We start from the raw sequence: 19889 nt of genomic DNA, 5'->3' as shown, positions 1-19889 counted from the left end.
TGGGCCTTGTAATAATCAAATATTTTCTTCTCAACATGCGACACCAGCCAGAGCGGAAGCTAAGAGAGGCACCCTAAGTGCAATGGGTAAACTCAGTCATAAGTTCCCAAACAACTGTGTTATTGGATTGATGTCACACATAGCTTGTAACATGTCTTGGGGTGCTTGTCCCCATCTGTATGGGACCTGGCATTGTTGCTCAAAGTGACCTATATCTACTGGAGCAGGACCCCAGTGTGATTTGCATATGACTGGTCTCTGTCTAGACGGGCAAAGCTGGCTAAACTATGGACTGGACTGCAGCTAGAGTAATAACCAGTGGCTGAAATTAATTCAAGCATACCACTCATGATTTTTTTGTTTGTCGCTTATGAAGCATTTATGCATGCTTTGGAATATGTACAGAACATGAATGCATTATCTGGATTAAGAAAAACATAGTAACGTGTTATCTAGGGCTATGGGCAGATAGCTAATCCAGTGTCTCTTTGACCTACAGAAGACTCCCACATCTTGTCGACTGTGCATAGAACACTTATACTGCAACATCAGGACTGCACAAAGGCCACCAGTAATGAATCGTCATATGTGAACAGAGCAATTACAATGCATTATCTTCATTCATTATGAACGGTATGGGGTTCTGTGGTTTGGTATTGAGAAAGATCAAATCTATCAATTTATTTGCTATTCATAACACTAATTCCTAGCTCTAATTATATATATATATGTCCTTGTTTTACAGAGGCAGGAGCAAGACAGACCATAACAATGCATGGCAGTGAAATGGCAATTACAAATCAGGGATCCATTACCGACAAGTGTCCAGCAATAATGTCCTTTCAGAATAATGAGGGAATGCATTTTGTAAATCACTTAAAATCTGAAAATGGTAACACCTTAGTTAAATGGAGGCTGGCAGTTTATAGATTCATAGACATGCAAAGTAAACAGCAGGGTGTGTAATAGGTAAGATGTACCAGACAGCAGATGCTGATCAGAAGCAAGTCCAAGTATGATACTTTTCAAAGCAAAACGGAAATAACATAAGATCATATGTACTTCGCTGACAGACAACGTTAACCAATCAACAGATCGGTTTTCATGTAACACAATCCAGTTTCACCAAAGTAGGAAGCAATCCAACTTCAAAGCACATTTTTGTAGAACCTTTTTGAGCTTATAGTTAAAAAGAATTGAGAGTATGCACTTTTCAGTGATAGAGTGGTACAGAATTCCCTAATTTGATGGTCCCAGCAGATAAATCCAGTTTCAAAGTGGTGTGTTGTAGATATTTTTAATCATAAAACTTGTTTGCTTCTAGCAATGTGGGCATTGCCTTGAAACACAGCATGTTTGTAATAGTTTGTGAATTTGCAGAATCTGAAAAGGAGCACTCCCAAGTTTTCCCACATAGGGGGATAATGTAATATGGATCTATTTTAGTGCAGCACCTACCCTCTGAGATCTTCTGGCATTGGAGGCACTGCTACTGCTGCTGCTTGAAGAACTGGAGCTGGACTGGGAAGAAGCTCTGTGTCCTGAGGCTCTCTTCTTAGGATTCTGGATTATTACAAAGTAGTTTATGAAAATGCACAATTTAAATGCAGTTTACATAAATGATAGTTACGGCAATAACTTAAAAAAAATCAACTTCAAAATATATGTGCAGGCCTGACTCATCCTTTGAGATCTCAGGACCAACTAAACGCTCACAATTGAGCTTGATGGTCATGTATTTCTGTGTTTCCATCAAACATTATTTTACTAATCTTTCTGTCCACCTGCTAAAGATATCTTGGATTGAGGTATGGCAGAAATGGATGTGTTTGAAGGTCTTCCTTCCACATAATAGCAGCAGCTAAAGCATGAATATTGCTATTGTATGAACTGAGCTAAGCAAAGTAAAGGAAAGACAAGTGCCTTCCATAATAAAATATACTTTAATTTCTATCTACAAAGTTATCGCTGAACTCCCAAACTATATGAAAACACTGTGACCTGTAAAAGGTACTTAATAATATAATGAGTGTGTCTTGATTTTGTGACCGGTGCCACTTAGTGCTCAACGTAGAGAAATGGCTTAGTTTCCCACATGAAAACCCCACATTCTGTTTTTTTATGACATATGCAACGTGGTGCTAACATTGGGGAAATCTTATTGCTCCTTACACATAATTCAAGTTAATCAACATAAAGTATCACAAATATTAACTTTGAATTATTTTGAATACCACTTACAGAGCTTCTGTATGCTGGGGTGAAACGTAGGTCATAAATGTCAGGGTTCGTCTGCAGGAGAAACAATGAGAACAGATATGTTTGGTGGTCCTTTCTTTAAACATGCAATTGATGCTGCACAAACAAGTGATTATCACGCCTGACGCATAATATTCAACATCAGCTGCATCATTTACAAGACTGTCAATACCAACATCCTTCCATACATTTGCAACCAAGAACAGAACCTCCAACAAAACACAAACAACATGCAGGAGATCAGTCTCCAGGCTGCAAATGTGGAACACCAATAAGAAAAAGAAGGGATGGCACACCGACACCTAATTTGCGTCAAAAAGTTTGGATCAACACCCCAAATCAAATCCAGCAGTCAGATCACTGTTCCAGTTCTGGAAGGAGCTGAAGAACCATCTCTTCAAGAAGAGCTCCATCACTTCACTGCCCCACCACCATTTAATATAAGGTGCCCCCACTTCATCAGTCCCCCATCTCTTATGCTTTCCATTCATCCTACTATTAGCTTTCTAAACCTATTCACTTTGTCGCCATCACCACCCTCCCCATCCCAAAAAGTTGTATTTCTTCTCACCTACATACATTGTCTCCTGTACAGCGCTTCATTGCATTGTAGTTAGATTCACACTATTTAAAACACGTTCAAATTTCAATTTTATTTAAAATTTAAATACCATTAATATTCCACATTTCCCAAATGTAATTCACATAAAATTAAATGCATTTAATTAATTTTAGAAATTCAACTTTACTGCTAGCTTCATCCCAATTTGTGCACATTAATCTTTTCATCCTCCTGGTAGAATGCCATGATCTTCTGTATTAGAGGTGATTTAGGAATCGAGCATAATGAGTGACAGGTTTTGTTCATTCATTTCAACTTCACAACTTTGGTTGAAGCAGTTTTTATTTCTTCTAAAATGCTTAAAGGGGTTTTCTTTATCCTGATGTCATGTATATTGTTACATCCACTTTTCCAGAATAAATACTATTTGGCTTGCCAAATATATTATGAGTAACAAGCTTTCATAAATTCTTTTGCCATCATAGTTTATTTCAAAGTGCAGATGGGTTAAATCAATCATTCAGTCAGGGGGTTTGTATATTGCGAGCTACTCACCCGGAACGGGTCTCAAGGCGCTGAGCGGGGTGGGGGGCGGGTGTTCTGCATCTCCTGCAGGTTCACTGAGTTCCATCTTGAGGTCTTTTAGGAACTTGGGGAGCGAAGCAGTCTGTCAGAGGTGGAGAGGTAGTGAGTTCCATGCCTTGGCAGCAAGGAGGGAGAAGGAGTGCCCTCCTGTTCTGCTTTTCTTGATCCGAGGTAAAGTTGCGAGGCAGAGAGAGCGCAGGGGAGAATGGAACACAAGCCAGTGCTTCAGGTTGGTGGGTCCGGCGTTGTGGAGGGCCTTGTGTGTGTGGGTGAGAAGCTTGAAAGTGATTCTCTTCTCGATGGGAAGCCAATGTAGGGTCCGTAGGTGTTGGCTGATGTGACAGTGACGTGGTAGGTTGAGGACAAGTCTGGCGGTGGCGTTCTGGACGTTCTGGAGTTTCCGGTGAGGTTCTTGTTGATAAAGGTGTAGAGTGCGTTGCTGTAGTCCAGTCTGCTACTCATGAGGGCGTGAGTGACCGTTTTCCTGTGTTTGGGGAGAATCCACTTGAAGGTCTTGCAGAGCAGGCGAAGGGTGTGGTAGCAGGTAGAGGTGATGGCGTTGACCTGACGGTCCATTTGAAGTTCGGAGTCCAGGATGATCCAGAGGTTGCGTGCGTGGGAGCGGAGGGATCCCTGAGGGCAGGGGGCCACCAGGTGTCATTCCGGGCGTTGGGGTGTGGGCCCATGATGAGTATGTCTGTTTTGTCCGTGTTGAGTTGAAGGCAGCTGCTCTTCATCCAATAGGCAATGGCTTCCATTCCATCTTGAAAGCTGCATTTGGTGATGTTGGTTTAGTTAGATAGGGAGAGGATGAATTGGGTGTCGCCTGCGTATGATGTGATGTTGAGTCCGTGTGCTCTGACGATGGCTGTGAGCGGTGCCATGTAGATGTTGAACAGGGTCGGGCTGAAGGTGGATCCTTGTGGGACAATTTTGGAGGGATGGATGAAAAGGAAAGCTGAAATGTATGTTAAATAACAAGTGTTCGCTATACCTGTTCTGCTACATATTTTAAATTGGCCAAGTTATGTGATTCTGCACTGTATTTACACACCTGTTGCAATGAATAATAATATGTGGTATTGAGCTGTTTTACATATACTCTAACATGGGTCCCTGTCTACAAAAGTAATGATGTGTTGTAATCATGTTCACAAAATACAGTGATTTGTTTGTTGGTTAGTACTGCTAAGGTGTATCTGTACAACATGTGGTTTGTAACTGACATTACTATTTCAGGATTCAATACCCTCCTCAAGCCATTCTAGAGTATCAGTAATGTAATCAGCTGGAATCACAGCTGAAGTGCATGCAGACTGTTTGAAAGCAGGATGGAAAGGAGGTAAAATCAAGCACATATGTCACCCTGAAGATGAACACACAGATAGATCTAATGGACATGTAGAAGAGCCGGGAAAAAGAAATAGGCAGCGCTAATGAGAGTTTGTGGTAGAAGCCATTGATGAACCCAAGCAAAGTCTCACTGAGGTTGGGTTTTTGAATAATGCAATTGAAGATTCTCCACTGAACATACTACATGATGGTTCAGGTAAAAATATAAATGCGGGTCTACCATTGCTCATCGCTTAAGAGGATGTTGGTCAAGGGGCACCTTCATGCACATCTCTAATTCACAAGTGTTGCATGCTTAGGAATCAAAATGAATCAATTGTATGAAGAATGATGTGATATGGTCTAACCAGATAAGTGAACTAGATTTACTCTAGATATACTACAGTATGACTACATGAGTTTGGTGAGGGTTCAGCCTTTAACATGGGTGACCTTGCCCAAGCCCAAGGGAGTCAATTTTCCTAGGGGCACATGGAGCTATGTGCCTTAAGGTTATATCAACAGCAGCGCCTTTCTCATCTTGCTCCAGCCTTGTTCTTGTCCCTGTCTGTTGGTTTCTTTCTGATTTGCTAGTTTCAAGTAGTTTTAGCCCTTCATTATCATAAAGCGGGTGATGTTTTTAACACTCTTTTCACCCCTTCCTTGCCCTCCCTTCTCCCTTTGAACCCTGCTGGCAAACATCAACAAACCCATCATTTGCATGAGGCAGCTAAGCCATTGGTGATTTAGGTGAGCAGGTGGAGGTCGGGGATTTTTGATTTCAGGGCCAGTCCCTGATCATCCACGTATTGACCAGTGAACACAAAAGGGACCCCCGCTGCCTCATTTGAGTCACCTCATGCACTACTGTGTAATTACACCAAGCCCCCATTGCCCAACACAGATTTATCCCCAGGGCCACCATACTCCCGTACTAACAACTAATAATAGGTTTCAGCCCTTAACCAAACTTGACTGCTTAGATTGACATATAAGGGGTCCCACAGAACACAAAAAGAATTCAGTCAAATAATTAACAAGACATCCACAGAGGACCAGATCCCCTGGAGCTAATACCTCACTTAACATACAAATTACCCATCACAAGGCTATGTTTATTCAGAACATGATCCAAACCCATGGTACAGAAGAGCGAGTTGAGACCCTACATTACAGGTGTTTACAAATCTCAAAGACCAATTAAAAATCATTTCCTGAAACGTTGCAGGGCCAAAGCCCGAACTGTTGTATTCCAACTGGGCTAATCTAATAGATGAATTTTTACAGTAGGGTACACCAACTTTAGCATTCAAGCCAGACCCTCACCAGCAGGCCGACCTTCCGGATGTCTACTCATTTGGGTTAGGACAAGCCTGGCCTGCAAAGTCATTAGACTAAATATCGAGTTAGCTGATATACTAGGCATTGACCTCATATCTCTAAAAGGGGAGTTTTCCATAAGACTAATCAATATATATAATTGTTTAAAAAACAAAATCAGTAATCTAACACAGTAGCTCTTTTGACCAATCTTTTAGACGACTCAGATACAGGGACATTTTTAATTGCAGCTGGAGACTTTAACGTTACATATGAGCCTGTGGCCTATGTCCAGGACCTCGTGCAAGAGGAAGAACTGGCAAGGGGTATTAAAAAACTGAAGGCACCCCCGCTTAAGAGATGTACAAAGGTGGGGCAGCAAGTTCTAGCTTTTACCCTAACCCAGGGAGTGTGTGCCTGCAACAGGCAGATGCTATCTGATTTAGGAGCTACCTTTACATTTAAGAGGGTTAACACTCCAAGCGGGCTTGATTATATAATGGTTGATGTAGACAAAGTACATTATATGGCATAATGCAATGGTTCTGGGATTAGTCAACATTCCTTTTTTGCAAAATGGTTCTGTCAGAATAGCCTCTCCTATAGTCACTTCAAATGATAATAGACGGATCAAATAGAGCCACATAGTCTCAGATGAGAACTACCTAGCTAACATTTATACTGAGGTAGCATCTGCCCTCATTAACAAGAGCAACTTGGGATGTGATGACTTAACTATCATGCCTACTTTCACCAATCTCCTTAAGGCAATCAACAGCCACTTCTCTAGACAGACAGCAAGCATGACCCCCAGACGTAGGGATATTCCCTGGTTCGACGGGAACTGAAAACAGGCGAAGACTGCCTTAATTGAAGAGACTACAAAAAGGCACAGATAGAGGCTAAGAGAAGTTGGGAGGAAGAAAAATGGCACACTTTGGCCGAAGCATCAAGAAAGAAAAATAGTAAATCATTTTTGCATTTATTGACCAAAGGAGCAATGCACACAGTAATTTTTGTATTCGTTCACATGTTTAGGAGGAGCACTTTACACAGCAGTATGCCATTGATGGCAGGTAGTGCGAGATCCCAAAGGATTATCCAAGTGTGATACTAGAGAAAGTAGTAAAAGAAGCAGTCTCCTTTACTCTAGAAGAAACGGTAACTGCAATCAGCAGCCTGGGTAAGGGTAAAGCTCCAGGGGTAGACAAGACACTGGGGGATCTTTACTGTTTAGAATCCACTACACGGGGTCCTGTACTTCACATAACATTTAACACAATAGCGCAAGGAGGGGATATCCCAAGTACTTGGAAGGGTACCAAAATATTCAAGATTTCTAAAAAAGGGGATAAAAGAGACCCCTCCAATCAGCCTCATAGATACGGCTCAGAAAGATTTTAGTAAATTGATCCTGATGCACCTAAACACTTGGGGGCAGATTTACAAGCCCCTTGCGCCCCTTTTAACATGGGGAAATTAACGTAAAAGTGGCGCAAAGGGCTTTTAAATATTCCCCTTGGATTGAGGCAAACAATAAACTGTCTCACCTACAAGCTGGCTTCCTGGAATCCACTAGCACCTTAGATCATTTACTCCATTTCTTACTGCTCACCTGGAAGGAAGTCATCATCAGAAAGTGTAATCTCTATGTCGTGTTCTTAGATCTTAAGTAGGCATTTGACTCCATAAATTGCACCAAATTATGGGTCGCCTTGCATGATCTTGGTCTGCCAAATGGGCTGCTACAACTTATAGTGTGTATGCACCAGGAAAAATATGCCCTTATTCGATGGAACCAAGGGGGCGAACTCATTGGGAAGATAGGAGTGCACAAAGGAGTTCAACAAGGATGCGTCTTAGCCCCAACTCTATTTACTTTATACAAGAATGGGCTAATTAAAGCTCTGCAAAATTCTGAGGGTGATCCTCCTAAGCTTGCAGGAAGACAAATTCCATCACTCCTGTTCACAGATAAGAGGCTACTGATTGCAAAAACACCTATGGGCGTGCAAAATATATTGAACAGGTTTGCAACAGACTGCACTGACTTTGGTCTAGAGATAAATTGCTTAAAGACCAAATTAATGGCTTTTAACCCCCACCGTTGCTTTAAAGGGAAGATCAGGTTGGGCTCAAATATGCTTGAACAAGTCAAGGTGTTCGACTACCTAGGTGTCACACTGAATAGCAACTCGAGCTGTACTGACCAAATCTAAAAGAGCACCATTACACTACATTATGTTAACTCAGCAGTGGCCCAAAAACGTAATCAATCTGCTTATCGCCCTATTTCTCCAGCCCTAGAAATACATTGTGCTAGAGGTCTGGGGCAGCACTCTATGGTGCAGAACTGTGGGGCCTGGACCAGATGAAGAAGTTAGAGCTGGCAGACAATACATTTGTAACGTCATTACTAAAACTGCCAAATAGTACCCCACTCCCACTGGTTCAGTTAGACCTTGGCCTAAGAAGTTTAAAATGCATAGCAGAATTGAAACGCCTAGTGTTTTGGGTCAGAATATGGACCAGCAAAATCCAAATCCCAGTCAAAGAAGCTGTAAAGGTGGTACTAAACCTCGATAGAGCAGTAGGACAGGAGAAGTGGTTTAGAGCGGGAAGGTACTGGTTAATGAGATTGGGGCTGTAGGCTATGTGGAAAGACCCCAAATCCCTGAGGAAATACGCAGTACCTCTATTAAAAGTGAAGTTCTGGGCTTACATTCAGTTCTCATGTCATGTAGCTGAAGCACAGGCCACCCTAACAGGAAGGTTTTTAGAGTTTAAATGCACATTTTTAGTTGGGGCAATCATGGATGAAATTAAACCCCCACAGGCACGTGCACCTTACTTACACTTCAGGTATGGAACTTTACGCCTGAATTACACTAGAGGCAGATGGACTCAGGCTACTGTAACTCCGATGTGCCCTGCATGTACCCTTAGTCCTTAATCACTAGGCCATTATTTGTTTTTTGTCCCTGCTATGCACGGATTAGGAAAAAGTGACTTCCATGTCAGCTTTTATCGCGTAGGTGACCTGTAGATGCTCTGCGAATATTTTGATTTGATTTTACAAAATGGTTAGTATTCACCATATTGCGGTACTTCCTTTATACCTGGTGTATTAGGTCTAAGTTGTTAAGCACAAGGTAAAGCAGAGGACAACACACGCTAGGCATAATTTGCAAATAACATTATGACTCTTTAAACACTTGTTTTTAATGTCAATGTTCATATGCTCCTAATCACCTTTTCTTATTTTAAAATGTGTATAACTTTTATGCTATAACCATTTATGTGCTATTGTATAATGTATTTTAATAAGGAAGATTGTAGTCTATAGAGTTTGTGAATGATCTCTATTTCATCGAATAAAGGAATATTTCATTCACAACCATCAGCAAAGGCACCAAATGTCTCATCCACCCACAGCCAGGGTGCTAGCTTATTAAAGGCGGGCCCTCGTTGGGTGTTTATGTCAGGTTTCCCACAGGGACTGCGCATGCAGTCAGCTCAGCTGCAGATAAGTAGACTCATCTTTGAAGATTACTACATTAACTTCATTAAATACCTTGTCATAATTATATAATTCATATCACAATGAAATCAGTGCATTACCCGTTTCCGGTGGGACTCGTTGCTACTGCTGCTGCTGCTGCTGCTGCTTGCACTGCTAATGCTCCATTGATTCCTGCGATTATGTTGATGCTGTTGTTGGCTTCCAGGGTGAGAAGTTTGATGGTGCCTGAGACTTTTTCTCCTGCTGTTGCTGCTACTGCTGCTGCTGCTGCTACTACTACTGCTGCTGCTACTGCTGCTGCTGCTGCTGCTGTTTGGCCTCTTTTTGTTTCTGCTCTTACTGCTGCTGCTGCTGCTACTGCTACTGCTGCTGCTGCTGCTACTACTACTGCTTCGACCTTTGTTCTTTCTAGCATTTCTGCTGTCTTGTTGCTGGCTGCTGCTTGAGAGGCTGCTAGATGATGAGGATGATGAGGAGGAAGAGGAAGACGAAGAAGAAGAACTAGATGAACTAGATAAACTCTTCTTCTTTCCAGCCGTTGCAACCTCAGCAACATTTGGAGCATGCTCCTTAGAATCTTTGTCTTTCCTCTGATGTTTCTTGTTTTTTCTAAGCAAGCTTCCATTTGTAACCTGCAATCAGAATAATAATATAAATGCAAGGTCTTGTATTTGCTCTGGAAAATAGCATCAGTGATTATCCAACAACACTCTCTTGCACAGTTACATAATGCCAGTAGGTGTTTGGTGTGATCAAAGTAATTTTGCACAATGCACCATGGACCGCCATCTCAAATGATGTTCTTATGATTATTAAACAAGCAGTATAACAGAGATGCACACGGTAGGTAAAGTCAAACTTAAAACAGAAAATTACATAAGCATATTTGCCAATATTTGCAAAACATTCCTCAAAGGAATAATGGTGAACTTTATTAGAAAACCATTTAATCTCTATTATATTACTACGGACACTTTCTTGAGTGGGCTAGTATGGTGTGTTGTCAGTTACCATATATTTTTCACCAATTCCCAGAATCTTCCTCAACTTCATTTGAACCACGGAGTCTTCAAGCTCTTCACCTTCGTTCTCTTCCACAGTTACCATGGTGATTATTTTTGAGGCCGCTTTTGGTCCTGCCTGGACCTCTAGCATCAGTTTCTCAATAGCTGCATCTGTATGAGCTACAACCAATCAGTGGAATTAAATTATTGCATACAATCTGTAATATATCTTCAATTATCAATTATGTTCAACATTGTGTACCTGAACACAAACAAGAATTGCTCAAATGTTGTAATAGGTGTACCTGGTTTTATGACAAGTTTGGCTTCATTCTCTCCAATTAATTTGTACAGAGGTGAATTTCTGATAAAAGCAGCATTTTGTGACTTGTACTCGAGGCAGACTTGGAAGCCAAAGGTTTTAGCCTTTACGCAAGACTGATATGAATTAGTACTTCTGGCAGCAGAGCGGTGATCTCTATCTTCTGCGGAGTAGGCGTACCTCTTGGACAAAAGTTCAGACGATACTTCCTGTTTTAAACATGGAAAAACGATTATTCATAAATGTGTTTTTCGTATTTGTACATGTAGTGCGTATTGTGATTGTCTTTTTAGGTCTGTTCTTTGTGTGACTATGTAGGAAATAATGATTAATTAGTGTATCTCTCTGTCTGTTTTCCTGTGCATCTAGCTAGATGGTGGTTATTGTGACAGTCTGACTTTGTGATTGTCCGGTTATCTGCTGCTCTCTGTCTTGCACAGGTAGTATATAAGAACTCCTTTAGATGTAAACCATATTTGGTGAAAATGAAGTCGAAAGGAATGCAATACCTTTTTCCTATATCATTTTCATATTATTCTTTGCTTTTAATTTCTTTTTGATTTCCAATCCATTCATTGAATCAGGTGCTGTTTCGAATTTTAGCTATATATGTTTCTAAATAATTTCCACATCTGGTCACCAATTATTCTGCTTTGTCCTGATCTGAAACCTAAGTATTTGACTATAAGTGAGCATTAAGTTTGAAACCTTGCTCATTTGTAATTTGATTGCATAAAACATTTGAACTTTAAACAGAATTAAAATAATTTTATTTCAATATACCTGTTTATTCCCTTTTCAAATAGAATCAGTGAAGTAGGAAAAGACCATATTACCATCATGCTGGCAGCTTCCGCTGACGACTTTCCTGTTGTCTCAAAATGTTTCTTAAGAATGTTTGGCACAGCTCCTTGTGTCAATAATGGGGTCTTCTTGGCTGCATCCTGGTCTTCTACATTCCTTGTAACAGCAAACACCTGAGCTCTGGTGACACAAAGAAGAAATACTGTGAATCTGTCCAATGGACTTGGGCTGCATCAGAAGGTTCTGAGGTGAGCTTTACATTCTGTATTTAGGGGCATATTTATGGGGTTTTGGCATAGGGCATCCTTTCTACGCTGCCCTATGTTAAAGTGAAATGTCTAATGCAGTGCATTTCTGTCTTTTACCCCTGCGGTGATGGCATTTCTGCAGACTAGCGCCAATGCAGGCATTCTTGCACCATGGTGCAGGAGAGCCTGTGTTGTCTGCAGAATTGTTTTTGTGCAGGAAGTGACACCCTCCTGCACAAAAACAACTTTGGGAGCCTTGTTACTCTTTCAATGTGTGCTGCCAAATGCAATAAGCAAGGAGAAATAAAATTAGTTCCCCTTGTTATGCCTCACCTCAGAAGGCATATGGTCTTGTGGTATACTGGGTTTACATGGTTTTGTAAATATGGGGAACAATCAAAATCCATGGGTGTTGCGTGGGAATTCATAGATGGGCATTCAAAGTCAAGCAAAGTGGTGCTGTGTGGCCTCCTAGATGTGATTTCAAAGTTTGCACTGAAAGAGTGCCACAAAAAGTGATGCTCAGACAGTGCAAGGGGGCTCATAAATTTGCCCCTTAGTCATTAGACAATGTGCTGCATTTTTAGGTTTCAGGCATGGGGCAAGGTATGCCTAAAAAGGAGTTTTCATATGGCAGCATATCTTTTGTTTTGTTACCTTTTTCACAGATGCCACAGATGCCCATGTACAGTTGAAACATTGAATGCAAATATTTACATGTGCATTTGGCATTCCCTGGAAGATTGGTCCAGTATTGGAGCCACAGAGTTGACCTTTAAAGAATTGACCCTTGTAAAGGATTACAATTATTTCTCTGCAGCTCATATATTACATCTCCTCAGAGTGGTCTGCTGTAGCTCTTGCTTCAGATCACAAAACTGAGCATATTAAATGTATTAACAATTGCACTGGTAGACAATGAACACATACTTATTTACACTTTAACTAGTTGACCATCCATGAAGGGTTATATTTGAAGACTTCGCTGTTTAAGTTCCTTCTAACTTAAGGCTGCACATCTGATTGGGGCTTAAAACATTCAGAACAACTATGCGGTAACCCCAGGAAGTGAGGTACCAGAACATCCTTGTCAGTATATCCTCAGATATGAACATTCTGTCCGATATAATATATTCCTACAAATATATTGCCTCGTTGGAGGTGATAATAAAAAGCCTGCAGTAAAAGAACAACATGCTTGTAAACAATGTGCAGTGCTCAATAATTATGTCAGACCATGTAGGCTCAAGTTCAGCCTTAAAAGTATACTCCAAGCTGCCTTTATGAAACAGATACATTTTTAACAGAGGAAGGTTAAAAAAATTAGAAGCGGGGCAACAAAGCAATTTTACCCTAAAAGGTGATTTTTGGAAATGTGAGATTATACTAGGGACAGTTTTATCTTGGTGTAAAGAAGTGACAGGCTACAAAATCACAGATTCAATTGAACAGTGTCATTCCTTCTTGCAATTTATCCCTCAAGGTTGCTGTATTTAACTTTATCTGAGTCTTGTCTGGTAGCTATTTAAGCTTTAAGTGAATTGGTGATGGGTGCACACATTTTATGCCTCCAATCATAGCTCCTCCATCTGTTTCATGGATTGCTAATAAAACTCTTATGGCTTTTCAACACACTCACAGGGAAGGGAATTACCACATACCATCTTATATCTACTGGTTGGTTTGTGTATAGTTGAATCTACCTTTTATTTATGTATAAAGTAGCTTTTTAATTATTGTCAAAGGCACAAGTAGCATATATTACATGAACACCTCATCAATTAAACACAGTACGAGTTAGGATGGATTTGAGTCCAGATTGGATAGGACTATATAAGAAGGAGGGTAAAGATAGGGAAAATTATCCATGGCCTGCTCTAGGGCAGTGTTCTGAAAGGTAGCAGACAATATATATAATTAATGACTCAAGTAATATGAAGTTATCAAGGTCTAACCTAACTGTGTAATTTTAGTTTCAGCTTTAGAGCTGCTAAACAAAAGCCAAACTGGCCCATTTTTCGAGGTGTGGGTCTGGAAAAAGCAAGATGGATGACCCTTTCTATAAAAACCAAAGCTGAAGTATGGGTGTACTATGCTTATTGTGACACTGTATACTTTTTTCTCCATTTCAATACATGCATATACATTCTTTTTCTGTAGCAAAGAACATTTTAGTCTTGACATACACACACATAGGCATAATGATAAAAGGGGAAGTTTGGTGGATAAAAACACAACATAGACTATGGAATGTTTGTTGGAGCATTTGTTTTGGGAGGATAAGGGTAATGGGTTACTATCCCTCCGATAAGTTTCTGCGTGAAACTCACAGTTTGCTGTGCTGTTACCTGGAAGGAGGATTCGCTGCTGCAGAAGGGAGGACCCAGTCAACACCTCGCGGAACCCGCTTCGCGGGTCCCGCATCGCCAAGGTCGCCCAGCCGAGTGTTGTTACCTGCAGGGTGTGTGCGCGAGTGACAGGGCTGCGAGCGCTGGGAACCGGGACTCACTCTCCCAGGAGCCCCGGCGATCCCGAGGCCAAGTCACCTGGCCCGCTCTCCCTGACCGCCCGCCCTGCAAATCAGCTGAAAAGGAGCCCGCCCAAGCGGAAAACCGGGAAGTTCTACAGTTTGCTGTGCTGTTACCTGGAAGGAGGATTCGCTGCTGCAGAAGGGAGGACCCAGTCAACACCTCGCGGAACCCGCTTCGCGGGTCCCGCATCGCCAAGGTCGCCCAGCCGAGTGTTGTTACCTGCAGGGTGTGTGCGCGAGTGACAGGGCTGCGAGCGCTGGGAACCGGGACTCACTCTCCCTGGAGCCCCGGCGATCCCGAGGCCAAGTCACCTGGCCCGCTCTCCCTGACCGCCCCGCCCCTCATGTTCCTCCTAACCAACGCCTATAAGAAGTGACGTGCCTCGCTGCGCGGGAGCGCGCGGGAGTGCCCGGGGTTAAGCCCGGGCAAAGGGCGGGCCCTCTGTGGCCCTCTGTGGCCCTCAGAGGCACGAGAAGGCGAGGCGAGGCCACCCCCCTAAGGTTCGCCGTCTGGGATTAGTAAGGTACAGAACTCTATTAACCCTCATTACCCCCAGGTCTTCTGCCATCTGCCTGTGGATCCTGACACATACCTTGGTCAATTGGCTCGGTCGATTGTAAGAGGTAGGCATTATGGTAAGGAAAAAGCCCGCATCTGCTGCGACGGAGCCCCTCAACACAATGCTCTCATATGTGGTTCAAAAAGTCAATAAGATCAACAATGAGAGGAGGCAATCGCTAGGCTTGAGCCAATCGCCAGTTCTTCCGTTAGAAAGCCCGCCCGCAAGGGCATCTGCTCCAGAGTTACTGACCACACCGCCAGATCCTCCCCAGTCGAATAGCCTAGTTCATATCCCACAAGACTTGGCCAGCGATGCAGAAGATCTTCATGTTTTGGTTAACTCGTCGGCCAATAACGGCAATACCTCAGAGTATAATCACCAGTCATTTTCCATCGAGGAAGTACCGTCACCGGGGCAGCTCGTTCCACGGCCAGTGAGAACCTGTAGAAAATCTCACTCAAAGAGAGGGGGAAACAACAAGGCAGGAGAAAGGCAGCTACACCACCCCCAAGACGTGAAGGGCAACAAATTGACTTTGATGCCGATGCAGAATCCAGACGTATTGTTGATGATGAACTCTTTAATCGGATCCAAGATATGATTGATATAAAAATTAGGACAATCATCAAGCCCTTGATTGGTAAACTGGATAAATTAACTTCGGAGGTTAAGAAGGCGGGGGGTGCACAAAGTAATCTGGTGGTAGAGGTGGCCAATCTATCTGCTCTTGTCACAAAATTGGCATCGGGAGCCGTAGAGGCTCTACCAAATGAGAGTGTCCCACAGCCTACACTGCCAGAGGGGCCCTTAGCAGTAGCTTCAACTCTATTAACGGCTCCCAGTCAGGTCCTAGCAGGCGGAGCCGCGCCGACATCATCATCAGGGGACATAATTGGGACAATACATGAGGATATATCAGCCCAATTTATTTTGGAAGCCTCCCCAGTTGTGCTAGTACTAGCAAATGTCCCAGTCTTAGCACAAAACAAAATAGAATCGAAACAGGACTTGAAGGATAAAGCTCTTCATTGGCTTACTACAAACATGATCATGGCCCCCCAAGGGATGGATAGTTTAGCAAGGGATATTGTTATGACCAGGAGGGTACCTTGGATTGGGTCCAATCCCAAAAAATTTAAGGGGGACTGTGTGATTATAAACTTTGCCAACACAGAAGTCCTCCCAAAAATTTTGAATAACATCTTCCCACCCCAAAGGCGAAGCGGCTCTATAGTCCCGCTCACCCTAAAATTCTTCTATAGTGAGGCTCAGCTCCCTACCTTTTCTAACCCTACTAGAGTTAGGAGAGCGAATAACGCCCCAAACTGGGAAGGCGGTTTTAGACATAGATTTCCCAACGAGCGCCCTGGGCCTATATTGAACTTTGAGCACGGAAGATCTAACCACGCGCATGAGTCAAATTTGTGACCTCCCATGCCACCAGACCCTGCCGTCAATGGTTGGGGCCCGGGTTGGATGGGCCAAGATCCCATTGGGCGAATCAATAGGTTCGTACCATGGGCGAGAAACGATTACTTTCCGATACGCCCAAATACCCCTTTACCTATGTGGAACATTGCAGCTATGGGTCAAGGTCAGCCAGCTACCCCTTTTGATTGGGGGGGCGGATTGGGGAATAGGTATGCTCCCTTAGCGGATCTAAACAACTGCGATTGACTTAAACCTTGCAATGTCCGAGCAAGTGAGTCCATAACTAGACCCGAAATAAACCTTAGCCAGTGTTACACCAATGACGGTCTCCGCCTGCTTACATTTTATGAAACACTTGAGAGTTATGTCCCGTTGGACAACCCTGGGCTATCATACCAGGGGGAGGGTTGCATAGCGCCAACCCTGAACATCGTTCCAACACAGAACGCACCTGAGGTAGCTCAGAACAAGGCGGTCAGATCCTTAAGCTTAGCTGAGGGGTGTTTGTTGGGGGAAAAAGAGCTGAGGTTACCTACCAACGCCTGTAAAATTATAACATGGAACATAGCTGGCTCATCTGCAAAACGACAGGACAAAGCATGTGTGAGCTTTATTTCTAAGCAACATATAATTGCCCTGCAAGAAACGTGGGACATATCGGCTAATTTCTGGTGGGATGGATTCACCTGCTTCTCTATCCCTGCAGTCCCTAGCCGCATGGGCAGAGCTAAAGGAGGTTTGGCCATTATGTTTTCTCTAGATCTGAAGGGCACCTATAGGCAGATAAATACAGATTCCGTAAACATCCTAATGGTTGAAAGGACGACTAGTAACAATTGCAGGACGATATATATTAATTTTTACAACTCTAGGAACAGCGAACACAGTGGGAGTAATGTCGCTAACCTAGATAATATCTTAAATAAAGTGTCTCAGAATATCTATTTAGTTTATGAGTTTATCCTATTAGGAGATTTTAATATTCATCTATGTAATCTGGGTTGTATGGGAAGAGGTGACAATGTAACTGAGGGGGGCGAGGAGGTCCCTCGGGGCCCCCACTTTGAACACTCTACAGAGGGGCTTGAGTTAGAAGAATTATTAGCAAACCATGACCTTTATGAACCCGATAAGGGCGTTAGGGCGCCAACCTACATTGGCAGTCACCATGGCTCAGTGATAGACTACATCTTTGTTTCACAAGGTATCTTAAACCGGTCTATGGTCTATTGTACAGTCATAATACCCTACAGTGACCACAACCCTGTACTACTTGAAGTGGCCTGGGGTGGCCAGATGGGAGCACTGCCAAAAGCACTTAAACCAGCACACCCCCTGAAACCCTGCGACCAAGACAGACGACTGAAATGGGCCAAAGTGATCCCGGATAATTTCTATGAAATAAATTTTCCAAAAATAAAGGACAAAGTGGCCATCTGTCAAAAATCGGGGGCGCAAGGTAAAGAAATTATAGAGGCTTTTGAGGAAATTTGTGGCCAGGTGGCTAAGGATCTTTTAGTCAAGCCAAAAAAAGGATTTTCTGGAATAAAACGTTGGTTTGATTCTGCTTGTTCAAAAGCGCACAGAGCATTGTTGACAGCGTTAAAAACCTCTCCCAGGGCTGGGGAGGATATTGTTAGATTAAGGAAACGCTACAAGGTTGCCATTAAGAACCGCAAAGAATCCCTTAAACGCGAAGCATGGGAAAATCTCCTCTCAGCTGCAGTACTGAAGGACAGTAAAAGATTCTGGGAGATCATTAGACAACCGTTATTTTCTGAAGACAATAATGCTCTTATGGACTGTGTGATCACCGACGACAAATGGCTAAACCACTTCAAAAATGTATATGAGGGTGGGTCCAAAGGAACTGCAGATGTTTCAGTACCTGCTATAGTGGCAGACCCGTTGGTCTTCAACCCCGAAGAAGTAGAAAAAGCCCTGATGGCCACAACAAGACATAAAGCTCCCGGCCCTGACGGTGTTCCCGCTGATTTTTTCATGTACTCTCCCAAATTGTGGTCGGCGGTATTGTCGAAAGTGTTTAACGCAGCCAACAACCATGTACCCAGTTCTTGGGCCACATCCACCATAGTCCCTATCTATAAAAATAAAGGCCAGCGAGATGATCCCGCCTCCTATAGGCCCATATCTCTTTTGGACTCAACGGTAAAAATATTAGGCAGAGTTCTTCTAGCCAGACTTAATGACAACGTTGAGAGCCGTGGAGGGTTGTCTGAACTACAATATGGTTTCAGAGAAAAAAAGGGGACGATCGAACAATGTATAAACTTACATCTATTAATTTCTAAATATACAGTGGCAAAGGAGGGCTCCATGTTCCTTGCATTTATGGACCTCTCCTCTGCCTTTGATCTGGTGAATAGGTCGAAATTGTGGCAGTTATTGTTGGAGATGGGCATTGATGAGTCTTTGGTTGTGTTTATGGCTAAACTGCACCAGGAGCTTTTTGCAGCTGTCCGAGTCACAAATGACGGCAGACGTACCCCCCTGTTTAAATCCCTTAAGGGGGTGCGGCAAGGCTGTATTCTAGCCCCTGTATTATTCACCATCTACATCAACAGGCTGGGCAGTCACCTGCATGGACAGGCAGCCGACGTTCCGCATGCAGGAGATGTCAAAATTCCAGCGCTCCTGTATGCGGACGATGCAGTGCTGATAGCCCGCACTGGGGTAGGCCTACAGCATCTCCTGGACGCTTTTGGTAGCTTCATGGAGACGCTGGACCTTAAGGTCAATGCCTCTAAATCACACACGATGGTCATGGGGCGTGAATGCAACAAAAAAAGACACAAAACATTTTTTTGCAGGGGAGTGCCTGTCACCAACGTGTCCACATTTCCATATTTGGGGGTAATATTTGACCAGAAAGGAACTTGGGGCCCTCAGATAAGAGCAAAAAGATTGGCGGTAATAAGATCCTCCTCAGCGGTTTTGGGCTTTGCTGGGAAGCTAGGGGCTAGGCCCATGCAAGCCCTTCTGAAAATCTACAAGAGCAAACCAGTGGCCATAGCGGCCTATGGTTCCCAACTGTGGGGTTACGTAAACCTGGATCCAATTCAGAGAGCAGAAAATAGATTCATTAGATCCTTGCTCTCAGTCCCGCAATCCACCCCAACGTATTCCATCCATAAGGAGGTGGGTCTGCCCTATCTGTCTGATACCCTGAGCCTTGCTCCGCTAACTTTGTGGCTGAAATTGTGGACAAATGATGACCTACCTCTGAACCACAAGATTTTGCACGATGTCTTATCCTTGGATAAATACACCAGTATCCCTTGGTTGGCATATGTAGCTAAAACCCTTGCAGATCTGGGTCGCCCAGATCTTTTTTCATCTCCGGAAAATATTAGGAGACAGGACATAGTAACCATCAAAGAGTTAT

At 43.0% G+C, this 19889-nt stretch overlaps 1 protein-coding gene across 1 annotated transcript in view; it reads right to left on the bottom strand.

The window, feature by feature from the left end:
* LOC146834632 (vitellogenin-A2-like) overlaps nucleotides 1-19889 on the bottom strand; it is a 64091-nt gene that overhangs the window by 12993 nt on the left and 31209 nt on the right. The window contains exons 20-25 of the mRNA XM_085602103.1: nucleotides 11744-11891; nucleotides 10891-11116; nucleotides 10593-10765; nucleotides 9680-10213; nucleotides 2242-2292; nucleotides 1459-1563 (exon numbers count right to left, since the gene is read on the bottom strand). Coding sequence (XP_085458229.1) covers nucleotides 1459-1563; nucleotides 2242-2292; nucleotides 9680-10213; nucleotides 10593-10765; nucleotides 10891-11116; nucleotides 11744-11891 — 1237 coding nt within the window. The remainder of the gene's footprint in view (nucleotides 1-1458; nucleotides 1564-2241; nucleotides 2293-9679; nucleotides 10214-10592; nucleotides 10766-10890; nucleotides 11117-11743; nucleotides 11892-19889) is intronic.

This window comes from Triturus cristatus, chromosome 4_2, assembly GCF_964204655.1.
Source record: "Triturus cristatus chromosome 4_2, aTriCri1.1, whole genome shotgun sequence".
Taxonomy (NCBI): Eukaryota; Metazoa; Chordata; class Amphibia; order Caudata; family Salamandridae; genus Triturus; species Triturus cristatus.
This window is presented reverse-complemented; position numbering and strand designations above follow the sequence as displayed.